The following is a 26,530-nucleotide window of genomic DNA, read 5'->3' on the forward strand; positions in this document are numbered from 1 at the left end:
CTTTATTCTTTACTAATTTTTACTTATTATCAGGGAGTGCCTTATTTTGGGGAAAACGGTATATTTATTTTTATTTATTCGACTTTTATGCCACCCTTCTCCTTATATGGGTTATCAAGTATATAGATGGGTGACAATGCGACAAAAGATAATGAGTTGGGGGACAAAATCAATGCAACAAATGGCAAGATGTATATTAGGATTGAGAGACCACAGTGGAGTGGTTAGATATGGTAAACAGCAGCTAGAGAAGATAATGAGCAAATATTATGAGGATTTGTATAAAGAGAAGCAGGTAAATATAGGAGCCCTTAATGTTGGGAAAATAGTAAGTGAAGAGATTGCGCATGTGCCGATTTGGTTTCTAGGCACTTTACCTCTGGCTCCGAACTAATATATAATGTAAAGGGATTACTCTCCCTTAAAAATACTATAAATCCTTCTTAGGAAAAAAAAATAGGAGGTACAGGAATCTACGGACATCAAAGAGAATTTAAAGATTTACGATTTCAAGCAAAGACGGAGGTTCTTTCGCTATAACAAGGAAGTGATAAGTAAGTACAATAAATCTTAAAATGGCGGAGGGAGGGAAAAAAGAAGATGTTTCCAGCTTAGCGAACATTGAAAAAAACCTGGATAAATTGCTGGACATTTGTTCTGGATTTGAGCAGAGATTTATTAAAGTAGAAACTACAATGGGTGATCTGGCTTCAGAAGTAAAGCAAATCAAAAAGGAGGAGAAATCCTCTGCTGGAAAGATACAGAAAGTTGAAAAACAAGTGAAGGATCATGATGAAATAATTAAACAAATGAATGATAGAATTGCCAATCTGGAGGACTGTCAGAGAAGAAATTTGCATCTGCGTGGGTTCAGAATGGACTTTGCCAAAATTAATAGAAGCAGTCTGCGCTTGGTTAAATAAACAAGCAGGCATACAAATCAGCTTGGAAGATTTATTGCGAGTTCACTGGGCAGCAGCAAGAAGAGATGGGAGGCAGAGAGACATTGTTGTGGCTTTCCTCAGTGAAAAAAAAGCAGAGATGATTTATAAATCTTTGAAGACTTCTACAAGCCTTAAACAAGACGGAAATGAGATAAGGGTTCTGAGGGATCTTTCCTGGGAAACTCTGAGAGCGAGAGCTGTTTTGAAACCAATTGCAAGCCGTTTATATCAAAGCGGAAGGAGATTTAGCTGGGGGTACCCAGTGGCTATCTTGGTGTTCCAGGAAAATAAAATGTACAGAGCATGTACATTGGAGGAGGGAAAGGCTTTATTGGATCAACTGGGGATTAAGTTTGATGAAACTGGAGCACTAGCACAAGAAGGAGAGGAGGCTTTTGACGGTCGTAGTACCCCAGACGATGAGGAAAGACGAAGGGAAGAGCAGATGAAGGAGTTAACTGGGCAGGTGGAGGCCATCAGAAAGGAGCAGAGAAAAACACGGGCTCTGTGTGAGAAGAGAGCCAGAAAGTGATGTTGTTTGGTCTCCTTGTCTTGTTAAAAAAAAATATATATTTTTTTTCTTGGAGATGCCTTGGGATTCCTGTATATTGGTTATTCGGTGGGGGAAGTCTAAGGGGGAGAAAAAGGGGGTTAAAGAAGTTAAAGTTAAAGAAGGAATTATTTAAAGGAGAAAGGAGGGGGGGAGAAGATTTCTCTTTATTACAATTAAAAAGGGTTGAAAGAGGAGCTAGTTGAGTGAGAACGCAATCAAGATAATATGCCTCATGAATGGACAAAGAGGGAGGCACGTTGGGGGGGTAATAGGGGTAAAGAAAGGGGGGAAAATAAACCAAGGGCAAAACAAGAGGGGGAAAGGGTGATTTTGGTATATTATGATGGAGTGTAAGATAATGGTTTTAAATGTGAATGGTTTGGGATCGGATTTGAAACGTTTTAGGATATTAAGGATGGCTAAGCAATATAAGGTGGATATTATGATTTTGACAGAAACACATAAAAGACGGGGAGGAAGGGATAAATTGATTCATGATAGAAATTGGAAATGGGTGTTTGAATCTAGAGGAACACAAAATAGTAGAGGTACAGCTATTCTGATTCATCAGAGGGTTAATTTTGAAGAGGTTGGAATTCAGAAAGACAGAGAAGGAAGGTGGATATTTGTTAAAGGGAAAATAAATCAAAAGAAGCTGACATTAGCAGCAATTTATGCCCCAAATGTGAAAACAAAACAATTTATAATGAATACTAAGAGGAAGTTAGACAACTTTATGGCGGGCTCAACTTTTTTGGCAGGAGATTTTAATATGCAATTAACAAATGGGACTGCAAATAGTAGGATGTTACATTTAAACAGACTTAATATGGTGGATCTTCATGCAGATATTTTAAACAGAACTACATATTATTCAGCAAGATATCATACATTTAGCTGCATAGATTACATATTAATGAATGGGGGGGCAATATACAAGTTAAAAAAGTAGATATTAAAAGTATTTGGATATCAGATCATGCCCCACTATTGGCAGAATTAGAAATAGGTCAGGAACGTAATCAAAGAATTTGGAGATATAATGCAGTTGTAACTGCTAGGGAACAAGATAAAGAGAAATTGCAAACAGAGTTATCTGAATATTTTAGAATTAATGATGTGGGTGGTATTAAACAATCAATTGTGTGGGATGCATGTAAGGCTTTCATGAGGGGACAATGTATATGTATGGAAGCAGATATTAGGAAGAGGTGGGGTAGAGAGAGGGAAAGGAAGATAAGGGAAATAGATTTGATACAAGAGCAGTCAAGATTAACTAAAAGTAGAGATTGGAATAGTTTATTAAAATTGAAAAAGAAACAATTGATGGTGTATGATGAGATCAAATGGAACAAGATGAGAATGATGATGCGACAAAAAATACAGAGCTGGGGGACAAGATCAATGCAGCAAATGGCTGAAGAACAGGAAAGAAAAATCATGTATTTTAGCATTGAGGGACACTAGTGGAGTGGTTAGATATGGTAATGAGCAGTTAGAGGAGATAATGAGGAAATATGAAGATTTATATAAAGAGGAGCAAGTGAAGATAGGAGTCCTCGAGGTTGGGAAAATAGTAAGTGAAGAAGATAAACAAATTTTGAATGCAGAAATTACACAAGATGAAATTGCTAGAGTAATTAAAGGCTTAAAACAAGCCAAAGCACTGGGCCCGGATGGCTTTACAGGGGAATTTTATAAAACTTATGTGAATGTATTGTTGCCCCATTTGGGGAAACTGTTCAATAATATATTGTTAAATCGTGATATCCCGCAGACATGGAAGCTTTCAGAAATTGTTACCATTACGAAGATGGGTCGAGATTTAAGAGAGCCTGGGTCTTACCGTCCGATCAGTTTGGCAAATCAGGATTATAAAATATTTATGAAAATATTGGCAAATAGATTAGAAAATATTTTACCAAAAATAATTGAAGAGGATCAATATGGATTCGTGAAGGGAAGGAAAATAAGCGAACCAATTAGAAATGTAATGAATGTGATGCACCATGCTACCGCTACTAAAAGGAAATTGGGAATTTTGAAATTAGATGTCTATAAAGCGTTCGATAAACTTAACCACAGCTATTTATATAAATTATGTAATGAACTAAATATGGGGGGAAAATTTTGTAAAACTATAAAAGAGATTTATAAAGGAAATGAAGTGAATATAAGAGTGAATGGACAAAGAACGCAGAGTATTAAAATATTAAACGGCACAAAGCAGGGATGCCCTTTATCTCCAAAATTATTTGTAATAGCAATAGAGATCTTAGCTAATAAGATAAGACAAGATAACACTTGGGCAGGATATAGAATAGGGGAATTAGAAATGAAAATAAATTTATTTGCAGATGATGCAATTATATTGACCCAGACCCCGATGGAGATGATTAAAGGTATAATAAACATTTTACAAGAGTTTAAGCAGGAATCGGGACTGTCGGTTAATATGGAAAAATCAGAGATTACGTGTTTAAATACAGATCCGAGAGAACAGATAGAAATCAGGAAAGAATCAGGGTTGAAATTAGGACTTAAAAAAATAAAATATTTGGGAATTTGGTTATTGAAAAACCCAGTGAAAATTGAAGAGATGAATTATAGATTAATATGGAGGAAAATATTGGAACAGATGAGGAGCTGGAAAGAGAAAAAGCTAAGGAGACTCTCTAAAATAAGAGCTTTAAAAATGATGATAGCTCCCAAGATGATGTACCTATTTCAGGTGCTGTCGGGGGGGGGGGGCTATCGGCATGTAAGGTTAAAGAGTGGGACAAAAAACTAAATTATTGGATTGAAGAAGATAAGAGACCAAGAATAAGGAAAAAGTGGTTAATTGCGAATGAAAAAGAGGGGGGATGGGGAGTTCCATGTTTGGAGCTGTATAGGGAAGCTTTTCAAATGGAAAGGTTAATGGAGTTGCAATTATGTGAAAATAAATGGGTGAAATTGGAAAAACAGATAAACGGGATGAAGAATAGAGAATTAATCTTTAGAAAGTGGAATAGGAGTGACAGGTAAATTAATAGGCCCAATGAAAGGGACTATGGAAATTTGGAAAAAATGGCAGGGGAAAATAGGATTATATAAATCTAAACTGTCATTGCTTTATGTAATAAATAGAGAAAATGAAACTAACTTAAATAGGGTTATAGGAGAGTTGAAGGGAAGAGGGATAACTAAGATAGAACAGTTATATGAGAAGGATAGCAGGCCAAGTAGAAATCGTATAGAATGGTGGTTAGGTAAGGGAAGGTGGCTACAAATAAATGCAATATGTAAATATCTTAATGAAAGGGAGAATAAAGAAGTACTATGGAGGGAGGAGACAGGGTTAGAGAAAATAATAAGAGAAAAAAGTGAGGGGATAAAGGCGCAAGCAACCAATATATAGAAATTGCTAGTGCAGTCAGAAGGGGATACGATTGATGGATTGACTAAATGGTGGCAAAATGAGATACAAGTAGAGGTACAAGAGATGGAAAATATAGTAGAAAATATAAGGAAAATTAAAAATACAAGAATCAGGGAAATCACAAGGAAAATATTACATAAGTGGTATTTTACTCCTGTTCAATTCGCACATTTTCAGCAGAATGTCAGGGGGAATTGTTGGCATGGGCGTCAAGACAAAGGAGTGTTTATGCATATGTTTTGGGAATGCCCGATAGTGCAGGAATTTTGGCAAAAAGTGAAAGAGGATATCAATAGAATGCTAAATATACAATGGACAATCACTAAGGAAATGGCAGTACTAGTAAAAAGCAATGCGATGGGAGAATTTAGAGAAATAAAAAAAGCAGCAATAGAAAGCGCTCAGGCAGTAATAGTTTTGGGTTGGAAGGATGCGACAAAATGGACAATGTGAAATTGGTATAGGTACATGGTGGACCATATTCAATTTGAAATTATGGAAAAAAGGATAAATTCGGATAATGAATTGGGACAGCTGATGGGATGGTGGGACAAGGTAAGACGATATATGACGAGCAGAATCCGAGACTAAGCTACAAGAAATAAATTGGAATCACTCTATAATATGTAAACAGATATATTGCTCTTGGGTTAAGTGGACTATACAAGAAACACCCCCAATTTGGTGGTGGGGAATGTGTGTGTGTCGGGGTGGTGGGCACAATTCACTATGCACTGTTTTATGTTGTGTGATATAAAAACTGTTAAAAATCAATAAAAATATTTTTTTTTAAAAAAGGAAAATAGTAAGTGAAGAAGATAAACAAATATTGAATGCAGAAATTCTTGACATTTCTCCCCAATGTCTTTCCCCAGTGCGTGCTAGTTTTCTCTTGAATTCCTTCCTCCAACGCCTCCTCTAATCACCCCAATGTCTTTCCCCAGTATGCACTAGTTTCCTTCTGAACTGCTCACTCCCATGCCTTCTTCGATCTATCCCAATGTCTTTCTGCAGTGTGTGCTAGTTTTCCCCTGGATTTCTCCCTCATGCCTTCTGCGATCTATCCCAATGATTTTCCCCAGTGCAAGCTAATTTCCTCCTGGATTCCTCTCTCCCATGTCTTCTATCCCAATTTCTGACCGCAGTACAGCACATGAATATGCCCTGCCCTGGTGTATATTCAGCAGAAACCTGAAGACCAGCTGGCTGGCGGGAGGCATGCACATGTTCAGTGGAGCTGGATTGGGCAATGGTTCGCTTGCCTGCACATGCCATAGGTTCACCATCATGGGTATAGTGGATATGCACTCATTGAAGGAATAAAAGAAAGTGGGAGTTGCCTTCAGATTAGTCAGCATAAGTGTGCAAGTTATGAGCATTACAAATGGCATTGGAGCTCTATGCTCCAATAGACAGGGACAGACTATAAACATAAGCACATCTGCATGCTTGGCTCCCGTCATCAAACCTTCCCTCCCAGCAAGCCTGCCACCCCACCCACCCATGCCTGTCCCCAGGGCCGCCATCAGGAATTTTGGGGCCCCATACAGCCTAAGTGTCTGGGGGCCCCCCCCCCGCCATTTTAAAACTACTTTTTTAAAGTTTTTAAGAAGATGTTAGATAATCATCTGAAAATAGCTGTAAATAAAACCCGATGTTCCCAGAATTAACTTTATTCATAAGATTATGATAGCAACAACTTGACCTTAGTTTTACTGGAACTATAGAATAATCATATAATAACCGCTGATGTTACAGGCCGTATAACTATATAAAGAAGGAACTGTGAGGATAACAGTTCAAAAGGGACGGGGGTGGTGTTTGTTATGGTGTGTTGTTTTGTTGCTTGTCTTATAAAATGCAAATACAAAATTTAAACAAACAAATAAGTATATTGTAAAATGATAGATTATGTACTATCTTATTTTTTTAATGTTTACATAATAACTACTTTTTTAAAAAAATCATCTGTCTGAAGTAGTGTAGGATTCCTGTCTATGCAGGGGGTTGGACTAGAAGACCTCCAGGGTGCCTTCCCACTGTTATTCTATTCTAATTATCCAGGGAGTTGTGTAGTTATCAGTGGTATTAAAATAGGAGCTGTTAAAAAAATAACCAACTACAATTTCATATTGCTTCACATCTCAATATCCTTTTCGATCTAGTTTTTACGCCCATCGGTGAACGCAGGTCTGAACAAGCCCGTGGTATCCAAGTTAATTTCAAAGTACACTGCTCAAAAAAAAGTGAAGGGAACACTTAAACAACACAATATAAACTCCAAGTTGTCAATCAGCGTTGCTTCCTAAGTGGACAGTGTGATTTCACAGAAGTTTGATTTACTTGGAGTTATATTGTGTTGTTTAAGTGTTTCCTTTATTTTTTTGAACAGTGTAGATCAGGGGTCCCCAAACTTTTTACACAGGGGGCCAGTTCACTGTCCCTCAGACTGTTGGAGGGCCGGACTATTAAAAAAACGTGTGAACAAATCCCTATGCACACTGCACATACCTTATTTAAAGTAAAAAACAAAATGGGAACAAATACAATATTTAATATTTATTCTTCCTCTTTCTCTCTCTCTCCCTTTCTCTCTGTCCTTCTGTCTTTCTAATTCTCTCTCTCTCTTTCTCTCTGTCCTCTCTTTCTTTCTTTCTCTCTCTTCTCTCTTTTTCTCACTCACTCACTCTCTTTCTTTCTCTCCCTCTTTCTCTCTCCCTCTCTCTGTCTCCTCCTTTCTCTCTCTCCCTTTCTCTCTCTCTTCTTCCTTTCTCTCTCCCTCTCTATCTTTCCCTCTTTCTCTCCCCCTCTCTCTTTCTCTCTCTCTCTCTTCTTTCTCTCACTCACTCTCTTTCTATCTCTCCCTCTTTCTCTCTCCCTTTCTTTCTTTCCTCTCTCCCTTTCTCTGTCCCTCTCTTTCTTTCTCTGTTCTTCTCTTTCTTTCTCTCTGTCCCTCTTTCTTTCTCTCTGCCCCTCTCTTTCTCTCTCTCTTATCTCTCCTCTCACTCACTCTCTTTGTATCTCTCTCTTTCTCTCTCTCCTTCTCTATCTCTCCCTCTTTCTCTCTCCCCCTTTCTATCTCTCCTCTTCCTTTCTCCCTCTTTCTCTCTCCCTTATTTTTTTTCTCTCTCTCTTTCTCTCTCATGCACCACACCAGCAGCAGAGAGAGAAAGAGAGAGGTAGAGATCGGGCGCGTTACCGGGTGGTGGAGGCGGTGTGGGGCCATGTGTGTGTGTGTGAAGATGGAGAAGGGGGGGAGTTTTGAGGAAAAGATGGAAACGCCTCGCCCCAAAGAGGGAGCGAGAGAAACGCGCTGGAAGCGAGCTAGACAAATGGGTGGAGGCCAAGGTGAAGCCGGATGACAAGCAAAGCAGGTCCGCCTCCTTCGCAGAGGGGCGCGAAGAAGGTTGGCGCAACCCAACGTCAGACGGCGGAAAGTTTGCTGAAGTCCACTGGCAGCCCGTCTTCGTGGGCGGGCGGGCGAGCGGAGGGGCGAAGTGTTCAGCGAGCTCTTCGTCGCCCTCCGCTCTCTCTCTTTCTCTCTCATACACCACGCCAGCAACAGAGAGAGAAAGAGAGAGAGCGGAAGGCGGCTTGTTGGTCCACGCCCGCCTGGATAAGCGGTCCCGCATGGCCCCAGCGCCGTGGCCACCACCGGGAAGTCGGAGAGCAGCTTCTTGACGAAGCAGCTCGCTGAGGAAGTTCGCCTGGCCCACACTCGACGACTCGTCCACCAGGAAGACCAGCTCCAAGCGGTCGCTCTTCTCTTGCAACTGCCTCACCTGCCGCTTGAAAGCACGCCCGAGTTTCTCCACTCGGTTGCCCGCCGCTGCAGCGGGAGACTCCGCCAACGACGTCCCGGCGGCGCCCGTCTTGAACGGAGCCAAGAGCGCCGCTAGGGAGCTCAAGTTGAAGGGGCGGTAGAGGTTGCGCGGCTGCCCCGGCGTCCATGCCAGAGCCCCGCCGACCCACAAGCACATCCCGGCGAGCCACCACATCCCTCCGGGCTCGTCCACCGTCTATGATTAAAGTCATTTTTTAAAAAATTCCCTCGAGTTTCCTCACGTCGGGCCCGCGCCTTTCCCCCCCAGACGGCGGAAATCTCCTCAGTCGCCTCACCACGGCACGCACGTGGCGAGGGCTGGCGCACGTTTGTCTCGGTTTGGCGCTTTCCCGCTTAAAAATAAAATAAAATTATAATTACCCTCCTTTCGCCGCCCCCCTTATAAGCCCTTCTCTACCTCTCTCTTTCTCTCTCTGCTGCTGGTAAGGGCAGGCAGCCGGCAAAAGAGGGAGGGTACAGACTGGGCATGTGCAAGGAGCCGCTGACTGCGGGCCCCAATTTGCCCGGGGCCCGGTACAGCGCTCCCAGTAGTACCCGTCTATCGGCGGCCCTGCCTGTCCCACTTGCAAAGGCCACAATACATAGGAAAGGCAAGGACCCCCTGTTCCCAATAGGCAGCTGAGACTCTGCAGCCCACACAGCACAAGTGAGTCAAAAACCTGCATTGCTGGCATGGTGGTGACAGGCTGGGCTGCCTCACCACAACCCCACTATCTGCCTTTGCCCATGGCCGCTGTGACAGGACAGAGCACGTAGTTGCACAGCAGTCCAACACATCTGGTAGGTCACGTGGCCACCTGTCACATCTGGCAGTCCAGATTATATGCCTCCACTTGCGACTCGGAGGGTCAGCCAGCAGTTGCAGGGCTTAGACCCACCTGTGCTGCAGAGTCCCAGATGCTTCCTGGGGATGGTGGCTCCCCATCTTTCCTATTTGCCAGGGCCTTCCCATGCCTCTGTCTCTGCCTGCTGTTTTAAGGGCCAGCCTGGTAGTCGCAGCACCCCAGACCCACCTGCATTCCATGTACTGTGAAGCCTCTCAGCTGATAGGTTGCTGCCAGACACTGTCAACTCCTGCATGCTCATTGGTTCCTGTGAGCCTGCTAACCCCATCCAGCTGGGGTTAACTGTGGCGGCAATGGGTTCTCCCTTACAGTATCTGGGGTAGAGCCAAATCGACATTTCAACATTTCTAGTTGGAGGCTCAAAAAATAAGACCAGTGCATGTGAGTGAACAGCAAACCCAGGCCATTGAATGGCATTGGTTCGTGTGCTCAGCCATAGACCTGACTTGTGGGGCTGCCCTGCTACCTGAGGCCTGCCTCTGGGTAGATGAACAGGAGGTGGCAAGTGTGCAAACAAGCAAGAATACATAACAATAAATAAAGCGCCATGCATCTGTTGATTTCAGAATGAGTAAGTCTTTCCACTTGAAAGTCCCTCAGAAAATAATAGAAAAGGTTCAGAGATTAAGCTTTGAGGTGCAATGGAAAAATGGACAAGTGGAATTTAGTTTCATGTAGAAAGCAAAAGCACTGTACAAATAAACAAAGCCACATTATTTACTATGCACTATTTCATCATTTCCACCATTAAAATAGAAGGAATGCTAGTATTTACCTCATACAGCTGACCCATAGTAGCACTGGTAGGAGGAATAGTGTTGTTGACAAAGAAGAACAAGGCATCTTCTGGCCTCAAGTGGATTCGCTTTCGAATCAAGAAATAGAATTGACCAACTAGAAAAAACAGAGGAGGTAAGAAATAGTAAAGAAAAAATGCACCAGATATATAGTAGATAACTCCCAACATCATTAGGCTGAATGTGTCAAGTAATGGGGCATTCACAACCTCTGCTGGCAGGCTGATCTACTGGTTGATCGCTCTGACCGTCAAGAAGTTATTCCTTATTTCTAGGTTGAATCTCTCCTTGGTCAGCTTCCAACCATTGTTCCTCGTCTGGCCCTCTGGTGCCCTGGAAAACAGTGTGACCCCCCCTCCTCTCTGTGCCAAAATGACATCTCTAATAAAGTGGAACTTGGGAGTCTTTTTGCGTTGGGGTTGTTACTTGGCACCCTGACAATGTCTACTTCTGCACAAAATACTTAAGGTTAATATGCCCCAGCAAGAAGCTGGGACTTAAATTCATAGGGCCATTCCCCATAGTGGAGATTATCAACCCGGTCACGGTGCAATTGAAACTGCTGAGACTGCTGGGGAAAATAGTACTCAAACTGTTTTTGCTTTGCCTTCAGGAGTGGGTTCAGAAAGACATTAACAGAAAGGAGGGGGGGTCAGACTATTTTTTCCAAAGCACCAGAAGGCCAGACAAGGAATAATGGATGGAAGCTGACCAAAGAGAGATTCAACCTGGAAATAAGGAGAATTTTCTTGACAGAAAGAGTGAACCAGTACCACTGGAACAGCTTGCTTGTGGAGATTGTGAGAGCTCCAACACTTGAGACTTTCAAGATGAGACTGGACGGACATTTGTCTGAAATGATGTAGGGACTCCTTCTTGAGCAGGATGTATGTGTTGAACTAGATGACCTACAAGGTCCCTTCCAATAAGTAAGGTCAAATAATAAGTAAGTAAGTAAGTAAGTAAGTAAGTAAGTAAGTAAGTAAGTAAGTAAGTAAGTAAGTAAGTAAGTAAGTGAAACTGTGCCTCTACTTTCACTTTCTTGCTGGCAGCACAAAGCATTGCATGGCTGTCTTTTCTCTTAGGCTCCCTCAACTTCTCTCTGCTGACTCATTTGCCTCGTCCAATTTATGGAAGGGTTTCACTTCAGCAACCATGTCTATCCAGGCTTGGTGCGCAATGTTTCTGGTTTCTTTGTGAGGGCTCATTTTCATTTCTACTGTCTCGGTGACAAATGTTGCAGGAGCCCCTCTGCCATTGAGCCCTCCAGTTGCCAGAAAGCCATAAGTACTTTCAGATCCCTAAGCAGTACCCCCAGTTTTTCCACCACATTAGGGCTAAGCTCATTCTCCTTATTGCCCCAAGGAAGGCACAACTGGCTCTGTTGGGATTGTTACAGGGATCACAGGGTAACTTACCAAGGAATTGTCATTCTGTTAGAGTTCCCTTGTCACTCCTGGGTGATGGGGTGAACTCAATGACTATTCCTTTTAAAGCTCTCTCTCGAGAATATTTTTCTTTCAAACATTTCCAATAAAATTAGAAAAAAAATACTTTGAATTGAATAAAATGATTTTGAAATAGGGAAGGGGAAAAAGCAAGAATAATATTGAAAATGCTGCAGGAATTTAGAAGCCATGGGGGTTTTGGACTGCTGGAATGGCAGCTTTATTAAAAGGCTTCTGGATGAAAGAATGAGTAAATTTGAGGCATAGAATTCCACTATTATTGGAAGGACATGATCTTCAGCTGGAGTGGTATGCTATCTTGTGATATGAAAAGAATAAAATACATACTTTCAAAGGCAATATTTAAGAAATGTTCTTTTCTCAGTATGGGAAAAGTGAAATCAAAAAATAATATCAAAATATCACTCTGGCTCTCAACAGAGGAAGCTCTGATACATCCAAATGTTGTCAAATTCGGAAAAACTATAACATATAAAGATATCTTAAATGAAGAAACTTAAATTTAAAGCTAAGCAGGAATTGTAGAACCAATGGATGAACCTAATGTGGTGGCTATACATGCAAATACAATCAAGATATGAGAAAAATGCTAAGACGTACGGTTTTTATAAAGAACCCATATTGCTTGATCAGATACTTAGGGATGGATGAAAAATTAATAAAGAAAATATATAGGTATTTGTTAAGCATCAAAAGGAAAGATGAACAAGTAAAAAAAACAATGATAATGGGCAAATTTTTGGAGATACAGTGTTCCCTTGACTTTCGCAGGGGATACCTTCCGAGACCGCCCGCGAAAGTCAAATTTCCGTGAAGTATCCCTTTCTTCCCTTCCTTCCTCCCCCTCTCTCCTTCATTCTTGGTTTTACTTACTCCCAGAACCCACAGGGGCAACAGGGCAGCAAGCAGGGGGCTTTGCTGCGCTCGCTGTGGCGGTGGCGGGTGGCAGTAAGGGGTGGGGTCGGAAGGCTGGCGCGGAAATGGAGCTTTTATTTAAAGAAGCAGGACAGCTGAAGTGGAGGGAGGAAGGAGAGTTAAAACGCACAGTATTGTACATCGAGCAGCTCCAGAGAACCCTTGGTGTGCAAAAAAACCACGGAATATTTTTTTAATAATATTTTTTGAAAAACCGTGGTATAGACTTTTTGCAAAGTTCGGACCCACAAAAATCGAGGGAACACTGTATACTATAGAGTTAGATAATTGGCAAAAACTTTGGGACAGGAATTTGTAAGTAGTTGACAATGGCAACTACTTACAAAGAAAACCTGTGTAAAATGTTCTATATGTGATATCTGCCACCAGCAAATCTAGCAAAGATGTTCTGAAACATAATTGCTAAATGTTGGAAATGCAATCAGATACTATCATATGTGAAAATATGTCCATTGGCAAAAGAATTTGGGATGAAAATACATATAAATAAATAAATATTCCTGTTATGTATCATACCACAATTTTATAATAAATGGAATACATATCTAATATTACATGTGTTGACAGCAGCAAAAATTATCTTTGCACAATATTGTAAAAATGAAGATACTCCTACAGATGAAAAGATAATTAGAAAAATCTTGGATTGTGTGAAGAGGGATAGATTGACATTACAAATTAAAGACAAGGAATAAACAGAATAGTTCATAACAGTGATGGCTAACCTTTTTTTCCTCTGGTGACAAAAGCATGGGCACGTGCGCTATCAGACACATGTGAGTGCCCACACTCATAATTCAATGTCTGGGGAAAGTGAAAACAGCTTCACTCCCTCCCCCTTTGGAGGCCCATTTCCTGACTGCCAGTGGGCCTGGTAGACCCTTTTTTTGCCCTCCGCAGGCTCCAGAGGTTTCCCTAGAACTTAGGGCAGTGATGGCAAACCTATTTTTCCTTGGCTGTCAAAAGCATGCACACGTGTTCGGACACCAATAATTCAATGCCCCCCATGCTACCCTACCCTTGCACCTGTGTGCACAATGTCACCTCCCCCGCTCCCTTGTCTCCTAACAGTAGGCCCATTTTTTTGCCCTCCCCAGGCTCCAGAGGCTTCCCTGGAGCCTGGGAAGGGTGAATACGCCCACTCACTCCCCATGTAGGCCCTCCGAAGGCTGAAAACATCCTCCTATAGCCTCAGTATGAGTCAAAAAAATCAGCTGGCCAGCACACACATGCAGGCTGGAGCTGAGTTAGGGCAACAGCTTGCATGCCACTGCCACATGACTCTAAGTGCCACCTGTAGAATGTGTGCCATAGGTTCATCATCACTTGATTAGGATGTACCATTCATGGATGGTTCATGGTGCACCCTTGTAGAGACAGGTATAAAAGATTTCATCATTCACACCATCAGATTCATTTAACAACTGGGTTACTAACTTATCATTTGGAGTGATTCATTTAACAAGTGTGGGAAGAAAGATTGTAAAACGAAGCACAACTCAGTTTATAAATACTTCATTTAACAATAGAAATTTTGGGCTCCATTGTGTTTGTAAGTCAAGGACTACCTATAGTAGTATTTGATTTTCTGAATTGGTATTCTTGTCTCCCCTTTTAACCTATTTATTTATTTTGTTTAATTACCTTTGCATTGCTGCCTTTCTCAACTTTGATTCTGGGGAGCATACATAATCAAAATATTTTTAAAAAATTGAAATCACCAATAAAATTTCATAAAAACAAGAAAAAACAAAATGGTCGTAAAACATACAGAGAATGCATTTTGTTAATTGTCATATGTAGCCATCTAGCAAGCTCCACTCTATCAGGGGATCTCCAAGCTAAAACATGGTTATGTTTTAAGGTTCTTCTGAAATGCTAGTAGAATTGGGACGACCTTCACCCAGTATTAACAATGTTCCAGGATGAGACCCATGTCAGTAACATTTTCTTCTTAAGTCTTGCCTGATGAAGTTCCCTGGCCAACAGGATCTGCAATATGTCTCTTTTGTTGGACCTGATAAATATTACTGATGAGAGGGTCTAGGACTTTTAGCCTCCTCCACTTCTCCAAATCTGTTTGGCTTCTCCCCCCCAGCCATTCATTACTGCCTTTTCTCCCTAGTGCTTTCGCCGAACGGGCTCAAAAGCACTTTCACACTGGCCTTTTGGACGCAGGGGACACTTAGCCACCAGGCAATCAAAGGATTCATTACTTTTCATTCCCTTCCGTGTCTGGAAGAAGCCTTTTTAGGAGAAGGAGCGGGAGTTTTATATTTTTAATTTGTGCATGTCGACATTATTTTAGAAGCTCTTTTTCCTCAGATTTGAAATTTTGACAGTCTTAAATTAGCTTTGTTGCGTTTTGAACCTGGGGGAGAGGCGGAGGCGCACGTCTGCCTTCCCCAATGACAACAGGTGAGCGAGTCCATGGAGGTGGGTCTTTTGCCTCTCGGCCCCCCCCCCAGGTTCCCGAGGAGGCAGTGAGGAGGAGGAAAGGGAGGGCAAAGAGCGCTGGCCATGGGGCTGGGTGTAGTCCTGTGGCGGTCCCCGATCTGGATTTCTTCAAGTTCCCCGCTCTGTCGCTCACTTGTGCTCTGCGAGCTGAGGCGCAGTCAGAAAGGAGCAGCAGCAGCTCTGGTGGTGGCGGGGATGCTTTTAACCATGGAGCCTTCGCTATTTATTGGCAGCGGCCAGAGCAGGCCGGTTCACCTGCCCCCCTTGCCACATGGCTGGGGCTGCTGCTACATTCCCACTAACACTGCTGCTGTTCCTCTTGTAGCGAGTCCCACTGAAGCTCCTTGCACTTCTCCTCAGAGAGCTATGAAGGAGGTGCAGCTGCTGCTCCCCATCAGCGGCTTCACACTGCTCCTTTTGTCGCCGGAGGTGCGCAGCTGCAGGCCAGCCCAGGTGCTGTGCAGCCGTCACTGCCCACCCAGGAAGCTCATCCCTTTCACCTACAAGCACCTATGGCTGCCCAGCACCTGGACCGGCCTGCAGCCGTGCACCTCTGGTGCCAACAGGAGCAGCGTGCAGCCGCTGAGGAGCAGCAGCTGCGCCGCCTACATGGCTCTCTGAGGGACCTGCAAGGAGCTTCAGAGGGACTCACTCCAAGAGGAAAAGCAGCAGCGTTGACGGTGAGAGGAGGTCCCTCAAATATAAAATAGAGGGGAAGGGGCGGGGTCAAATGGCCACGGCAGCATGGAATTTCCCCTCTCCAATGGGGGGACTCTGAATCCCTGCTATCTGGGGATTCTGGTTCTTTTGAACCAGACCCAATCCTCCCTGGAGGGGAGGTGTTGCAGGGACGCTACTGGGGGTCTGGTTTGGGGTTGGCATACCCCAGCAGACATATCGGCCTAGTCTCACGCCTGAGCCAACACTAGCCGCAGAAGACAATGCAGGGATTGAAGAAGAGCAGTAACACCTGGAAAGAGGATGGTACTACCGTATCACCAAGTATGTCTACACCGTCCCAGGGAAGCATTCAGCTGTCCATCCTTCAAACTTAGGAGAGAAAACGAAGGTTCGGCCCATCCCACCCATGAGCCCTAGCTCTGAATGCCAGCATTTCAAAGCTGCTGGCATTTGAAATGCTACCCTACCGCCTGGTGGAGACACCAAGTTTCAGGAAATTATTTAAATTGGCTGTCACACAATACTCCGTTCGCAGCTGCTATTACTGTTCATGCAAGGCCATCCCTGCCCTGCACCAACATATAGTAGAGAAAATTTGGTGTGCACTGCAAAATGCTGTCAGTTCCTGTGTCCACCTCACCACCAACACGTGGACCAGTAAACATGGCCAGGGCCGGTACATCTCTCTCACGGCTGACTTCTTTCTCTGCCTTTCCTTTCTCTATTAATATGAAGCCTAAAGCTGTTACTACTGGTCACAGCAGCCAGAGACCGATAGCGCCACAGAGCGCATGCCCTTCCATCACATGGGATTACTGTGAAAAAGGTGATGCCTGCTGCATATGGGATTGCTGGGAAAAATCTGGGTGCCTGCTGCATATGGGATTGTTGTACAAAATCTGGTGGGTGGCTGCTGTTGCCTCCTCCTGCTACTCTGCATCCCCGTTCACCCTCTTGCAAATTTAATTTGTGGCCAACCACAGGGCCGCCTTCTTTCTCTGTCTTTCCTTTTTCTGTCTAATCTGAAGCCTCTAGAGCTCTCTGTAAATTTAATTTGTGGCCAACCACAGGGCCACCTTCTTTCTCTTCCTTTCCTTTTTCTATGCAAGAAAAAGCCACTAATGCTGTCTCTCAGTTTCATTTTTGGCCAACCACAGGGCTGCCTTTCCTTTCTCTATTAATCTGAAGCCTAAAGCTGTTACTACTGGTCATAGCGGCCAGAGACCGATAGTGCCACAGAGCGCATGCCCTTCCATCACACGGGATTACTGTGAAAAAGGTGGTGTCTGCTGCATATGGGATTACTGGGAAAAATCTGGTGGGTGCCTGCTGCATATGTGATTACTCTGAAAAATCCACTAAAAGCCACTAGCACTGTCTCTCAATTTAATTTGTGGCCAACCACAGGGCTGCCTTCTTTCTCTGCCTTTCCTTTCTCTGTCTAATAAAAAGTGCAGCGCAGCAACCTCAGACGTCAAAACGGCCATGGCGAAACGGCAGCAGGGGGTTCTAAAACTCATCTGCTTGGGTGAGTAAAAGTGAAGACCCACAGACTCCAGGAGAATACCACATCTGTTTTACATTTCTTTTTCAGCCTGTTCTGAAGGCTAATGGAAAGCTTTGGGGCAGTGCTGTTAACAGTATAGACTACGTGATGAAAATTCCAATGGGAGTTGCACTTCCTCAATCTTATACATGTCTCTAGGGCAATTTTAAGTTAATAATCTTTCCTGAAGCCAATTTATATGTGTCTTCTCCCACACCGTCCCCTGCCTCCAAACATCATTCCCTCTTTCTCAAATGAAATTTCCTCAACCTTATTGCGAACAGATGTCATTGCGATTGGTCAAGTAATTACATTAACGGACATTGCAGCAATGCTGCAAGCAAAAGGAGGTGGGGAATCCCACGCTGGGACTCCGGGGGCAGGTCTTTGACGTCATGGGGGCCCCCTTTCTTGCACGTGTCTCTATTTTCAGAAAAGTTTGGCGTTCGAGTTCGGCAATGTCACCCGAATTTCATGCAAAGTTCGCCTGAATCCGTTGAACCCGAACTTTGTCAGGTTCGCCCATCACTAGTCATAAACAAAAGAATAAAAAAAAGACATAGCAACACAACAAAATTATCAGTACACTACATATTCTGAGGACTAATAATCATTCCATGTTTACAATCAATAGCAAAAGACAGAGAAACCAATTAGCAGGATGTCTTTACATTTATTTATTTATTTATTTAATTGATTTGTATGACACCCAACTCCCTAGGGACTCTAGGCGGTTCAGAATCCCCCCCCCCAAATACAAAGCATACAGCATATTATGACATCTTTTTTAAAAAATTTAAATTTACAGTAAAGAAAAACCATACATGCCATTTATGACTAGATCTCGATGGTATACCATCCAATCAATGGCTCCAGGCCTGCCAGAAAAGCCAGGTCTTTACAGCTTTCTGGAAGGCCAGTAGGGTGGGGGCAGTCCGGATCTCAGGAAGTTGCTGGTTCCAGAGAGTCGGAGCCACCACGGAGAAGGATCTCCCCTGCGGCCCTGCCAGCCGACACTATTTAGCTGATGGGACTCAGAGAAGACCAATACTGTGGACCCTTATTGTGTCACTGGGCACTATGTGGTAGAAGATAGTCTGCCTCTAAGCCATGTACGGCTTTAAAGGTAATGACCAACAACTTGAATTGCATCCAGAGACTAATTGGTAGCTAGTGCAACTCGCAGAGTTGGTGTAATGTGGGAGTACCTAGGTTCACCTACAACTCACATGGCTGCATTCTGGATCAGCTATAATCTCTGAACGCTCTTCAGGGAGAGCCACATGTACAGTGCGTTGTAATAATCTAACTGTGAGGTGATAAGGTCATGAATGACTGTAAGAAGAGCCTCCTAATCCAAGTAGGGTACAATTGGTGCACCAGGCAAACCTGTGCAAAGGTCCCCCTAGCTACAGCTGTCAGATGTTGGTCCAATCTCAGCTGAGAGTCTAGGACCATGATGGTGAACCTAGGGCATATGAAAATTTGGTCTATATCAGCATGCACATTGGCCAGCTGATTTTCGGCTTTCGAAAGGCTGTTTCGCTCTCTGGTCACTTCAGTGAATCTTCTCTGAAGTCCCAGAGGCAAAAAAAAATCCCCTAATGGACAAACTGGAAGTCCAGAAAAACGCACTTCTACTTTGCCATTGTGCTGTTTTTTGCACTCTGGAGTAGTCAGGGAAGCTTTCCTGAAACCCCAGAAGCAAAAAAAAGTTTCCTAACGGAAAAACTGGAAGTTCAGAAAAATGCACTTCCAGTTTGCCGTTGTGCTGTTTCTTGCATTCCAGAGAGGTCAGGAAAGCTTCCCTGAAGCCTGTAGTGCAAAAAAGTCTTCTGCAACCTCATATAGATTACAACTGTCCTGCCATATATATAATCAATAAAAAAATAGCATTCAATGGGCAAAAGTAAAGCGGACCCAGGGTGGCAGCCTTGGGGAACGCAAGTAAATAATTCAACACCTATTTGGGTTGGTTAGGAAAGCGATGATGATTCCGTGTTAGGATTTGGCTACTATGAAGTCTCTATTTAGAAAAGCCCACCCCATTCAAGTACCACTGCAGACAATGGAAGAAAGCTTGATTAAATTTGTGAGATGTTTTCTTTTAGAATGGGCTGCCCTGGACACAACACCACCAACACAACGGAGCTACAAGTGTCAGGTAAGACGTGTATTTGGGGGGTAACAGGTCAGGTGGAGTGGAGCGGAGCAGGTGGAGGCTGGGTGGGCCATGAGACAGGTGTCCTATCTAAAATTTGGCTCTTCCCTTCCCTTTACCACCTTCCCTTGCATGAAGTTTGCAAGTCAAATATTGGGGAAGGGCTGTAGTATCCCCGCATTTTCCTAAAGACAGGAAGCAAGCCAACTGCAGGCAGCATCAGCTGCAATGCATACCTGCCAGGAACACAAATATTCTGGGGTCAAAAGCTGGGGCAGCAAAGCAGCAAACATTAAGCGGCAGGCTAGCTCTCCCCTAGGACCGTGCCTCAGCCGCAGTTTGCTGGCACACAACCACCACCACCCAGCTGAGAACTGCCCAACTTTGTGACGTTGAGGGCAACAATGGCCAGAGTCGCTCTTCTCCACCCCGCCTTTGCTGCACCATTGAGCCCAAGGTGACGCTCCTTATTTTTAGGAAAAGCTTTGGTGTCTCCGCCTAAACTTTGTGCAAGGGAGGTTGGCGAAGGTGAAGGTAATGGGAGCAGAGGGGAAAAAAGCCAAGTGGTTCTTCTTGGTTTTCTGGGATGTTGTGCCTTCTCCGGGTCCTGTCAATGAAACAATGTCATCTGGCGGGACCCAGGGGAAGAGCCTTCTCTGTGGCGGCCCCGACCCCCTGAAATCAACTCCCACTGGAGATTAGGATTGCCCCCACCCTCCTTGCCTTTCGCAAACTCCTTAAAACCCATCTCTGTCGTCAGACATGGGGAAATTGATTCCCCTGGGCCGTTTTCGTATGGTTTGTATGAGATGTATGATTGTTTTTTATATTAAGGGTTTTAAATTGTTTTAATTATTGGATTTGTACTGTTTTGTTGTTGTGAGCCGCCCTGAGTCTTCGGAGAGGGGCGGCATACAAATCTAATTAATAATAATAATAATAATAATAATAATAATAATTATTATTATTATTATTATTTAAAAAAACATCAGTTGGTGAGCGCGCCGTTACTGCCAAATTGCCCCTTTCCTCTTTCCAGGGACCCTGCTCAGCTTCGTCCTTCAAATGATGATGAGCCCAAGCAAAAGGGGTCCGGCAGCTGGAAGCTGTGATCACACAACCGCATGTACTCCCCATGTTCTTGTAACTGCTTCTCTTGTAGTTTGAAGGCTCTTCTCACCACTTCTATGTAACCTCACCATAACCAGGTAAGTCCAGTGAGAGAGCTGCAGCTCCAGGGAAGGGTTGCGGAGTATTTTGCAAGCCAAAAGAAGAAGCAATGCTGTGGATTTCTTTTTTAAAAGGACAATTAATTTGTCCGCAGTGGTACATGGGATGAGCATGGATGGACTAGAAGACCTTCAAGTTCCCTTCCATTTTTTGTCAGTTTTAAATAATAAAAAGCGGGTATGGACAAAACTATAGCTGCAGCCCTGGAGGAGGCAGAGTGGCAGGAAACAAGGCTTTGCAGCTAAACTTGTAGACTTTGGGGGGGAGCTTTTAAATTTTTGCTCCATCATGGGAAGTGAAAGAGTCATGGAGAGTTGTGCAGCCTCGGTGAAGCACAATTGTTTCAGGAGATAGTACTTTGAGCAGAGAGGTTGCATTCTAAGGAAACTCTCTTTTTTTTCTGGAAATTGAGGAATCGTGTTTCGGTCCAAAACAGCACAATGGACAAACCGGAAGTGCGTTTTTCTGAACTTCTGGTTTCTTTGTTGGACATTTTTTTTCACTTACCAGGCATCAGAAAGGTCTGTATGCATGTGTGAGGGGGGAGCATGGGGGGTGTGCATACGTAGAAGGGAGGAGGCGTGGGAACGTCTCACAAGCTAGCACCCCCACACACACCCTTTTTGTCACGTGAACCAAAAAAGGTTCACTATCATTGGTCTAGGAGGACACCCAGATTGCGAATCTGTTCTGAGGGAGATAATATTTTCCTTCCCAGAACTAAGGATGGACAGTTAATATAATCCTTCAGAGGCAATACCCACAGCCACTTGGTCTTGTTATGGTTAAGTTTGAGCCTGTTAATGCCCATCCAGACCATCACAATCCCCAGGCACTGGAACATCATATCCACCACTTCACTGATCTAACACGGGGAGGAGATATATAGCCGGGTATCATCAGCATATTGCTGATACCTCATCTCGTGTCGTCGGATGATCTCACTCAGTGATTTCATGTAGGTGTTATATAGGAGAAGAGAGAAGACCGAACCCTGAGGTACCACACACAGAGGAAGGACTGGGAGTCAGCCTCTGTCCTCTTACCAACACCGATTGTGACTGACCAGAGAGATAGGATAAGAACAGCCGTATCACAGTGCCTTCCACTACCAACTCCCTTACTTGTCATAGAAGGATACTATGGTCAATGGTATCAAAAGCCGCTGAGAGACACTGTTCCCTCTAACATGTGCTATGCGTTATAGCGCAAGAGATTTGAGATCTGAGCGCAGAAGATTCCCATTCTAGTGCTGAGATCTCAAATCTTCCCCTCCCTCCCCGGCAGATTCTATCACCTGCAAAACTTGGAAATCACAAAGAAGGAAGCTCAGCTTCCGGTCTCACAACTTTTTTCTCAGAGTGCAAAAAGAAAAAAGTGGCAAGACTGGAAGCTGAGCTTCCTTCCCGGCTTCCAAGTTTTCTGGCCACCAGCGATGTCTGGATCTGGCTGCCACCGCCGCTTCCTCAACACGCGGGTCATCCTTGCACGAGGTTCCTGCCTGGGGGTCTCTTGTCCCTCGGTCCTCCTCCTTCCCCTTGCCTCCCCGCTTTGGCATTGGCGGCCCTGATGCCTGAGGCTGCCCCGGCTCTGATACTCACCCACACGGTGTCAGAGGAGGCGTTGGCCCAAGGGATCTGTATTCTGGGTGCGGCAGAACCCATTCCCGAGCTTCGCTTCCTCCCCTGCCGCCACGCTGGGGGCTGCCCCTTGGAGCCTGGGGCTGCCCCTTGGAGCCGGGGGCTGCCCCTTGGAGCCGGGGGCTGCCCCTTGGAGCCGGGGGCTGCCCCTTGGAGCCGGGGGCTGCCCCTTGGAGCCGGGGGCTGCCCCTTGGAGCCGGGGGGCGATAGGCCCGGCCTCGGCCTACACGGCCCGGGTGCGGCTGAAGTGCAGGGCGGAGTAGGCGGCAGTGGCAGCTGCTCCAGGCCCGTCCCCGAGCTGAACTTCCTTGGAGATGGCCTCTCCCACAGCTGCAGCACCCGGCCTGGCTGGAGCTTCCCTGGGGGCAGAGGCAGGTGAGCTTTGCAGCTTTTGGGAAAGGCTCAGGCCTGAGGTGGGCCTGCAGGGGCAGCGGGGCCAGGCAGCTCTGGCAGGGATGGGGCAACAGGGGGGGCATCGAAGGTGGCACTGCCAAGCAGGGGTCAAGCAGGAGGGTACCGGCACTAGGCAGTAGCCACGGGGCGGTGGCAGGGCGGTTGGCTGCGAGGCACTGGCAGTGGCGGCTGGACATGTTGCTGGATGCCATACATGCTGTCGCTGTGCTGGGCATGGGCATGGGGCTGGCACCTCCTCTGGCCAGTGCCAGCCCCATGCCCATACCCAGCACAGTGCCAGCAATGTACGACGGCCAGCCACTGCTGTCGGTGCCTCCGTCCTGGAACTCCTGCTTGCAGCTGACCGCCTGTCACGTGAATTGCTTGGGCTGATAACGGGGCTCCTGCTGCTGCCTCCAAGCCTTTTCACCCCAAACCCGCCTTCTCCTGGAAAAGGGAAAGTTTCCCGGGAAGCCCCCACGCCTCTGGCCCCGAAAACGTACTTGTGCGTGTGAGTGGTTTTGCAGGGCAGGGAAAAAAAAGAAGAGAGAAAGAGAGAGAAAAGAAAGGAAGACAGACAGGAAGAAAGGAAGGAAGGCAGAGAGAAATAGAAAGGAAAGGAGGAAGAGAAAGAGAGGGAAAGAGTGAGAGGGAAGGAGGGAGGGAGAGAGAAAGAAGAGGGGGAAAAGAGAGGGAGGGAGGAAGAGAAACAGATAGAAAAAAGAGAGGAAGGAAAAGAGCAAAAGGAAAGAAAGAAAAAGAATGGGAGTAAGGAAGAGGGAAAGAGAGAAAGAAAATCAAAATCTAGTTTGAAACTAGCTCAACTATTTAAGTGACATTTTGATTTTATTTATTTATTTATTGGATTTGTATGCCGCCTCTCTTCGTAGACTCGGGGCGGCTAACAAACATGATAAAAACAGCATGTAACAATCCAATCCAATACTAAAATAACTAAAAAAAACTTATTATAAAAACTAAACATACATACAGATATACAATGCATAAATTGTAAAGGCCTAGGGGGAAGGAATATCTCAGTTCCCCCATGCCTGACGGCAGAGGTGGGTTTTAAGAAGTTTACGAAAGACGAGGAGGGTGTGGGGAATTCTAATCTCTGGGGGGAGTTGGTTCCAAAGGGCCAGGGCCGCCACAGAGAAGGTTCTTCCCCTGGGTCCCGCCAAACGACATTGTTCAGTTGACGGGACCCGGAGAAGGCCCACTCTGTGGGACCTAACTGGTCGCTGGGATTCGTGCAGCAGAAGGCAGTCCCTGAGATAATCTGGTCCGGTGCCATGAAGGGCTTTATAGGTCATAACCAACACTTTGAATTGTGACCGGAAACTGATCGGCAACCAATGCAGACTGCGGAGTGTTGGTGTAACATGGGCATATTTGGGGAAGCCCATGACTGCTCTCGCAGCTGCATTCTGCACGATATGAAGTTTCTGAACACTTTTCAAAGGTAGCCCCATGTAGAGAGCATTGCAGTAGTTGAACCTTGAGCTGATGAGGGCATGAGTGACTGAGCAGTGACTCCCGGTCCAAATAGGGCTGCAACTGGTGCACCAGGCGAACCTGGGCAAACACCCCCCTTGCCATAGCTGAAAGATGTTTCTCTAGGGGTTTTGCACATGCGTCGGGGAGAGTAGATGCTCCGCTGAATGCTCCTCAAATGGAAAAATAAACATTGGATTTTAAACCCCATTGAACCTCTTGGAGTCTCAAATAAACTGGATAAAGTAAAAAAGCTATAACTTTGGAACCTTGAAATACCTTGGGCTTATCGGAGGAGAGCAGAAATAACGCGAAAACAGCCTGCTTTCCATTCGGAACTGTGAGTAAACAATAAGTTAAGAGGAGGGAAATGGCGTAGGCAGTTGGGGCAGAACTCACAGAGAGAATGGATGCTTTGGTGAAAACTTTTGTTATGGTCAGTCAGCAGCTAAAAGAAATGCAAGATGTGGTGGCTAAGACTGCGACCGAGCTGCAAAAAGTGAAAATAGAACAGCAAGCCCAGGGTATTAGGGTTTTAAAGATAGAAGAAGGAAGAGAACAGGACCGCCAACGTATAAATATGCTGGAAGATAGATTAAGAAGAGCAAATTTACATCTGATTTAAAGCAGATTTTGCCGATGGCAGAAATATGATCCAAAATATTCAGCAATGGTTTAAGGAGTATAAGATTGAAATTCAGGATCATCAAATAGAACGTGCACATTGGGTTTTCGGAGCACGAAGAGACGGGAATCAACGAGACATCGTAATTAAATTCCTCTCAGAAAAAACAGCCGAAACAGTCTACAAAGAGCTAAGGAAAATTACTACCCTTACTTTTAAAGGAGCCTCAATCCGGATTTTGAAAGATTTGTCAGTGCAAACTTTGCAAGCCAGGAGCCAGATGCGTCCGATAGCAGAAGCTTTGTTTATGGGAAACATTCATTTCAGCTGACAATATCCAGCAATTATAATGGTTTTTCAGGAGGGGAAAATGTACCCAGTAAAGTCGTTGGAGGAAGGGAAGGAAATGCTGGTAAAACTTGGTTTGAATCCAGATTTAAAGCAACAGGTAGAAAAAGCAACAGAGGCGATTGAAGAGGGGGGTGCAATAGGAGGAGAGGGGGTTAAAAATCTCTTTGAACTTTTGGAATCAACATTCCCCATTAAGGAGTTCGAACTGAAAAGGCAAGCTCTTCTGGACAAAGAGAAAGAAGCACCAGATTCTTCCAAAATGGAGGCGAGTTACGAGGCAAAAAAAGAAATGAAATGTTTGTAAAATGTTTTTGTTCTGATTGTCGTATATATTAAGAAAAAGGTTAAGGTTTGGTCCTGATTCAATTTAATATCTGTTTTAATTTTAATCAAATTAAGGGAGACTTGGGGAGGGGAGTGTGGGGTTTTATTTCCTTTTTTAAAGAAAGGATGCTAGGGGGGGAGCAACAGTTTCGGTGGAACCATGCCCCCAATGGTGCCTGATCAAAACAGCGGAGGTTTTTTCCGCTTTTCTCTCATTGCGAGAGAAATTCGGTGGGAGGCACCTGGATGGGAAGGTTCTTTTATAAAAACGAAGAATTTAACAAAACTCTGGGTTGCAGGAGGGAAAAATGTTAAATGGAAAATATTATGAGTGATCGAACAATTATGGCATTAAATATAAATGGTCTTGCATCGCCTCTGAAAAGGCACAGATTATTGAAATTAGCGAAAGAAAATCATGTGGATTTTTTATTTCTTACTGAAACGCATAAGGGACGGAAAAGAACGGAGAAACTGATTAATAGTAATAAATGTAGATGTATTTTTGAATCTAGGGGAAAAACAAACAGTAGGGGGCAGTGTTCCCTCTAATTTTTTTTCGGGGTGAGCGGAAAAGTATAGTGTCTGAGCGGCAGTCCCTTTGGCACTGGGCGGCATATAAGTATAAATAAATAAATAAATAAAGTAAGTAAGTAAGTAAGTAAGTAAGTAAGTGTGGGCGTGCGCTATCACACATGAGCAAGTTCTTGCATCCATAATTCTATCCTTTCTATGTCTTCCTCCCTCTTTCCTCCCTCCCACTTTCCTTTCTATCTCTCCCTCCCTCTTTTCTTTCTATCTTTCCCTCCCTCTTTC

At 44.4% G+C, this 26,530-nt stretch overlaps 1 protein-coding gene across 2 annotated transcripts in view; it reads right to left on the reverse strand.

Annotated features, from left to right (window-relative positions):
- Positions 1-26,530, reverse strand: part of GABARAPL1 (GABA type A receptor associated protein like 1) — a 304,763-nt gene that overhangs the window by 49,503 nt on the left and 228,730 nt on the right. For both annotated transcript variants that reach the window (XM_070741835.1, XM_070741837.1), the window contains one exon: positions 10,383-10,501. In XM_070741835.1, coding sequence (XP_070597936.1) covers positions 10,383-10,501 — 119 coding nt within the window. The remainder of the gene's footprint in view (positions 1-10,382; positions 10,502-26,530) is intronic.

The sequence above is a fragment of the Erythrolamprus reginae genome, chromosome 2 (assembly GCF_031021105.1).
Source record: "Erythrolamprus reginae isolate rEryReg1 chromosome 2, rEryReg1.hap1, whole genome shotgun sequence".
In the NCBI taxonomy this organism is placed as follows: domain Eukaryota; kingdom Metazoa; phylum Chordata; class Lepidosauria; order Squamata; family Dipsadidae; genus Erythrolamprus; species Erythrolamprus reginae.